Here is a 7249-nt window from a genome sequence, read left to right on the forward strand (position 1 = left end):
AGATCAGTAGATATGACATAATAAACAATGAGATGCGTGAAAAACTGCAGCACCATCGGTAAAGTTTTAATATATCTATTCTTTACTACGAAGACATTTCCAGAGTCGAAACAACTTAAGGAAATCCCTGACACCTGGCTGCATTTTTGACAGACTTCAGGTGCGAAGCGCAAACAGCTGCAGGCGAAAACAAGTCATAGAGATGGGAAGCAGCTTCGCCCTTTGGGCGGAAACTGTCTAATTTGGATACTGTGCTTATGCATTTGTACGTTATGCATATTTCCTTCTGCGACTGCTTCGTAATGTCAAAGATGTTTTCAGAAATACAAGGAAATGAAATTTTTTGATATTACACTAAAATTACTGTTCATTTTTTGTTTTCTTTGTTAATAGATAATTGGAAAATGAATACCCTGGCAATGCCTGTTTTTCAGCTACTGTAACAATAGAACACCATATATAATCATCCTCTTGGTTCAGATAGCACATCAAACTTTGTGTCCCCGTATAAGTGGCTGGACGTACCGGTTTTCAGGCCAGAGGAAGAGAGAACCATTTCCACCATGATCACGCCATTAAAACAACGATTATTAAAAAATTACTATTATATGGATTACCGTATTAAACATAATTTGTGACAGGATTGAGGATTTCTTGGTGGGGAGGACGTAGCTTGTTATGTGATTTCTGGTTTTCTCGGCGTAATTGGTTAAAGGTGTGGTTCTGGATACACAGCCGAGTTGTTGTTTCCATTTTACGCACAATATTTCGACGACCTACCTAGTCATCATCTTCAGGTGTCGCGAATTTTCTGTTATGTGCACTCGCTGGCTAGACTCCAGCCACTCTGGTGGGAGTCCAACCAGCGAATGCAGATAAGAGCAAAACTCACAGAACATGAAAATAAGTACTGGGCTGGTCGCCGAAATAATGTGCATAAAATAGAAAAAACTCTTATGTGTACCTGCAAGACACCATGTTATCTTGGATGGACAGTCATCGACCGAAGTGAAAGTAACTTCAGACGTTCCCCAGAGGTGTGTGCGAGCAGCCTTGTTAGTCAAAGTGATTGCAATTTTGACAACTTGTTTTAAATCTTCATAAACGTAAAAGCGTTAGTTTTGGAAACATTCGACTCCAACAAACAACTGGGTGTAACAATTAGTAGGAATGTAAAATGGAGTTATCAAATAGGTTCGGTCGTGGGTAAGGTAGGTGGCAGACTGGTGCATTGGCGGAATACTAGGGAAATGCGGTCAGTATACAATGGACATTCATTATACATAACTTGATCCCCGTTTTGGTCTATTGCTCGGGTGTGTGGCATACATATCAAATAGGACTAACAGGAGGAAATGAACGCAAACATAGAAGGTTTCTTTGTACGTGAGAGTGACACAGATATGCTGAAATGGCACTCTTGAATACATATGTTAAGCATCCCGACAAAACCTACTTACAAAGTTCCAATAACTGGCTCTAAATGTTGACTCTAGGAATATGATACAACCCCCTATCTATCACTCGCATAGGGATCAAGAGGATAAGATTAGATTAATTACAGAGACATTTTAACAATCATTCTTCCCACGCTCCACACGTGAACTGAACGTGTAGAAACCCTAACATGTGGTACCATTCTAAGTACCCACTGTCATGAATTTCGCAGTGGTTTTCATTGCATATCCGTAGATGCGCATGCACTGTAATTCTGAAGTCAAATTTCGGATTAAGCACAGCAATACTTAACTCTGGGATTAAGCACAGAGTACTACACTACGTTGCGAGCCAACCGCATGAAATGAGGATTTTGACTTTCTACTTTAAGGTATTTACTCTGGCTATCTGGGACCAAAAATGTAACGTGATCCTCCATTTTATAGTTACGAATGAAATGACGTAGTTTCAGACACTTTACTGGTCTCATACAGATATGATTTTATGTATATAGAATGAAGTGGCGAGTGAAATTTTGTACCAAGGCTCTAACGTGGATCTATTGCTTACTAGGCACTTGTGTTAGCCACTAAACCACCCTGGCACAGAGGTTCACACAGTTGCACGGTTTACCCTCGCATGTCTTGCTCCTCCACCAGTGCACGAAGGCGTCTTAGTGGATAACAAGCCTCAAGCCTGCGTAGTGAGTGGAAGACCCAGGTTCGATTCCCAGCCCTGGTACAAATTTTCACTCACCACCTCAGTCCGTACATAAAATCATATCTGTATGAGACCTGTAAAGTCTCTGAAACTGTGTCATTTCGTTTGTGTAAGTACCTGCTTCTGGGTTTCGTGCTGGATGCCCCATTTACGTTCGATGCTGAGGTTTTATTCCAGAACATGGAGGGCCTCCGCAATTCTGTTCATGTGTAAGGGGGAGTTTAAAGTAGACTGGGGCAGCAGTGGTAACCTGGATCGAGGAGAGAGGCATGCCAGGGTAATCCGTACAGTTATGTGAATCGCCGTGCCAAGGCGTCTTAGTGCCTAACGAACCTACCTACTAAGCAGGAGCCCCGGGTTCGATTCGTGACCTGGGTACAAATATTCGCAGCAGCTTCAGTCTGTACACATAAAATTTTATGATTGCTCTTTCACTATGCATGCAGGGTAGTACTGGATTCTGAAATTATTGTGAAACATTTATGCCCTATGATTTTAATAGACTAAACCAAACAAAATAATCTATCCGGAATGACCACGTAGTAACGAAGTTACTTCAGCTAGCATTCTTAGCAAGACAATTTTTAAACATGTTTGGTGTACACAGTGGTGACAAAAGTCACGGGATAGCGATATGCACGTACACAGAGGGCAGTAGTATGCGGACTGAAGGCAATAAACGGCAGTGCATTGGCGGAGACGTGATTTGTACTCAGGTGATTCAAGTGTAAAGGTTTCAGACGTGATTATGGCCGGGAGAAAGGATTTAACAGACTATGAATGCGGAATGGTAGTTGGAGCAAGACGCACGGGACATTCCATTCCCCAAACCGTTAGGGATTTTAGTATTCCGAGACCCACAAAGGCAAGAGTGTGCCGAGAATACCAAATTTCGGGCATTGCCACTCACCATGGAAAAACACTGTGGCCGACAGCCTTCAGTTAATGACCGAGAGCATTGGCCTTTGAGTAGAGTTTCAATGCTAACGGACAGTCAATACTGCTTGAAATAAATGCACAAATCAATAGTGGAGGTATGACATACGCCTTTGATACTTTAGTCTTCAAAGGCAAAGAAGTATAGGTGAACTTAATGACTGTTCGCGGTAGCGACCTGTTTAAAAGAAAAGTCCCCGAGCACTATGAGACTTAACTTCTGAGGTCATCAGTCCCCTAGAATTTAGAACTACTTAAACCTAAATAACATAAGGACATCAAACACATCCATGCCCGAGGCAGGATTCGAACCTGCGACCGTAGCGGTCGCGCAGTTCCAGGCTGTAGCACCTAGAACCGCTCGGCCACCCCGTATTAGGAGGCACCCTATGACTTTTATCACCTCAGTGTGTAAAGGAATGGAATTCTGAATAATCTTAATGGTCTAGAGATTTAGCATTCAAGAATCCAGTTATTTAGTGACACTGTTTAGCACTGAACAGGACATTATCAGCACTGTTCATTGTCAAGCTGTAATAGCTACAGTCCCATAGTTATATATGACGTGGGGGAATATGGTGAATTTGTATGACGATCAGCTATGGTAAGCCTCACTGAAACATAAGGTTTATAATTTATTTAAGGATAGGTTTCTGTATCATACACTACCTTCGACTGCCAGATCAACAGTGAAGCATAAGAGTGGGAAACTGCGACTACCACAGACAGTAAAACTTTGCAAGGATTCATTTAATGGCAAAATGGCTGCCAAATAAATAACATTGGCTGATGACCACATGCTACTCTGCACATGGTGAGAAATACTATACTTACTCGCCATCATGATTAAGATAAAAGGAATTAATGCTACACACATCAAATGGAATTTATTGATTTTAAATGGGGAAGATGGGTACAAGCCTAATGATGACTACATGGAGCATCTACACAAACAGATACAAGGACCTCTAATAAATAGAATTTTTGACACTAAGCTTCACTTGATGTAACAAATTTCACATGAAAAAAGTTATTTTAATATAATCATTCCCTTTGCCTGAAGGTGCAACAGGTTTAAACAGATCCTAACTCATAAAATCCAAGTCAACCTAGAGCTACATCTCCACATTTCAGTGGAGCATCAATACTCACAAGCTCCTCTCAGCAGACTCTCCACTCACAATCTTTTTCTCCCAAAACCAGTCACAACCCTCAGCATCAGTACTCTACGGAGAGAGTGGCAAACTGACCAGTAGCCTACACCCACCATAAAGCATGAGATGTTAACACAATTAGGGTTGGAAAAAACATGAGTATCTATTGCCCTCTTCTTTCTGAACAGAGAAGACTTAGAGAAGATTCTACCCAGAAGGCCACAGGACCAATCAAATGGCACAATTTTAAGAACAGTGTGAAAGTTCCGTTCTTCTGTTAAGATGTGATACTGCCAATTAAGTTTGAAAGGAAAACTAAAAGACATACCCCTGGCCTCCCAAAGGAGGAGGAATGGAAACCTCCACTGGGTAGCAGCTTTGCTGGCATGGAAATGAGAGTATGGCATTGTGATCTGGGAGTCCCCCATTCGGGGAAGTTTGGCCGCCAAGGGTAAGTATTTGTTTCCATTTCATGGAGGTTACTACCCCAGGATTTAGAAAAAAAGGAGACACATGGCTACCAAGCACAAAAGACTGTAGATAGAAATAAAATAAAGTTCCACAGAAACATTCCTCCAGGCATTGGCAGGAAGATGAATCACATGATCATTATTAATAAATAATACAGTTAAGTCAATGAATGGCAACATTATGGAGAAAGGGACAAAAATAATGTATGTCTTTCATCATTCCAATGCCTGAAGTGAAGTTTCCATAGAGACTCAAGGTTTGATATGAAGGATGAGGTTAAAGGAAATTTTGTTAGGCCCTGGGTGGATGGGAATGTATACATGTTTATAGGGGCTTTTTGACAGAACTCTAGGTCCATAGTCAATGCTCTCATCTTTCTTTTGTGACACATCATAAACTAAGTTACAGTTAATTAGTAAACACATGTAATAAGCCTCAAAATGTTGCCAATGTTGCCCAGATGAAAGACACAAGTACACTCTTAAAATTATGAGACTTGTATTCCAGGATTAACCGACAAATATATTACCCCCTTTTATGCACAAATCACATAGAGAGATAGTTGGCTGTACACGAATAGGTATTATTCTTATACACTATATACAAACTAAATAGGTAGGAGAGGAGGGTTATGCACCTCTGCTACACACTTATAGTTTGTTCACAGTGTCCTGACTGAGATTTCGGGAAGGTGTGGGGAGAGGAGGACGAAGCAAGCTCCACCTACTGGATCCCAACACATTGGCAGCTACAGGGACAGTGGTAGCGCAGGGATAACAAGTTGCACTTTCCTTACAAATTTCTGGCACTTCACGTGTGTTTACTGGTTTGGCAGAGTACAGCAAGGCAATCACTTCGGAAGGGCTACAGTAACATAGGTACTGTATTTTAGATCACTAATGTTGGCAGCAGCCAGGCACAAAACGTTTATGGCCTCTTGTCTGTGGCCTTCTAGTGGCCTCAGTTAATCAGGAACTAGGAAGGACATTGTGAGACAACTATGCTGGTGCTTGTGAGGACAGATGTATACATAGACTCTGTGATGCATGGGTACACATATGGACTGTGAGCATTCTTTTGTGATTTGCAGTTCCTTTAAATCCCATCTGGTAAGTAATGATCAATACCTATTTTAGTATAAATTATCAAAATTGAGTAAAGTATCCTTACCCAACATGAGCTAAACAGTTCTGTGCAATTAAATACACTAACAGGTTAATTATAGCAGTATACGATACATGACCTAAAATGTTATACACTTCATGGCATGAACAGTGAAGACAGTTTGCTCTGATCTGTGTGCTGTGGAGGGGCCCATGGGATGGGCAATGTTATAGCCAGAGCAGGTTGGAAAAGGCTAGTGTCCACTCTGTCTGCTTGCCAGGAGGTTCTAGTCTGAGATATTGAGGAAGCTCTGCCGGCAGTGACTGAGCACACTGGGTGCAGTCGGCTGCAAATCATTCCTCATCTCAGCACAACTAATGCCTGCTGAATGGGTTCACAGGCCATCCTTAGTTTCTACAGGTAGCAGGCTGAGTTTGTGAAGACAGCAGGTCATGCTCACAGAGTGAAAACAGAGCTAACATTGTACAGCGTCACTCCCACAAAAGACCATGGTCCTCCGGTTTGGAGGTAATAGGGAGGCTTAAAACAGAGGCTCAGACAATTCCTTGATCATTGTGGATGTGGATTTCTTGAGATCTGCTGTTGGGTGAAGAAGTATACAGCCCCCTAGGTCAGGTGTGTGCACTACTTGCAGGAAGCAGCTACCAGGATAGCGGTGTATGTGCACCAGGCACATGTGGATTTCTCAGGATAGAGAAATCCCTCTACACACCTGATAAGACACTTTCTGAGTGCACACAGAATAGCATTCATCATAGAATATTGGAGAAACAATATGTTAACACTGTGTAAGCTAATAGGAAGAGCATCTATGGAAAGGTGCCCCAACTAGTCTCATTTATAAATAGTAAAAAGTACCCACACAATACGAACAACAAATAGCTGGCTGAAACTGCATGTCAACAGCAATGAAATCTAGACTCCAACTGGAATGTATATCATAAAAATACACTGAATGCTGGTGGTAAAGATGTGTTTATAGCAATAAAAAAAAACAATAATATCTAGTGAGATGAGTACTGATTCAGACTGTGAAAATTTTGGGTGAAGGTAAGTGTTAAACATGGATCAAACATGGTCCCTGGATGCTTTTATAGACTCCCTGCCTCAGCAGCAGCAGCAGCAGCAGCAGCAATGGTGGAACACCTGAGGGGAAACTTACAGTTTCACTGAATATGGCTGTAAACAGGAATACAAAGAAAGGTAGGAAAATCTTTCTGTTTAACAAGGGTGACAGGAGACACATTCCAGATTGCGTGACAGGCAAACACAAAAAATTCATTTCCAGCTCTGATAGTGTTCTGCATCAGTGGACAGATTTGAAGAGTATCATACAATATGCTTTAGACAGGTATGTGCTAAGTAAAACTGTGAGGGCTGGAAAAGACTCATCATGCTTGGACAAC

The 7249-nt window shown here is 41.6% G+C and overlaps 1 protein-coding gene across 1 annotated transcript in view; it reads left to right on the forward strand.

Annotated features, from left to right (window-relative positions):
* Nucleotides 1-6993, forward strand: part of LOC126336027 (uncharacterized) — a 42986-nt gene extending 35993 nt beyond the window's left edge. Inside the window, exon 2 of the mRNA XM_049999507.1 lies at nt 6941-6993. Within this exon, the coding sequence (XP_049855464.1) occupies nt 6941-6993 (53 nt within the window). The remainder of the gene's footprint in view (nt 1-6940) is intronic.
* Nucleotides 6994-7249: the final 256 nt, after the last annotated feature.

Source organism: Schistocerca gregaria, chromosome 2 (genome assembly GCF_023897955.1).
Source record: "Schistocerca gregaria isolate iqSchGreg1 chromosome 2, iqSchGreg1.2, whole genome shotgun sequence".
NCBI lineage: Eukaryota > Metazoa > Arthropoda > Insecta > Orthoptera > Acrididae > Schistocerca > Schistocerca gregaria.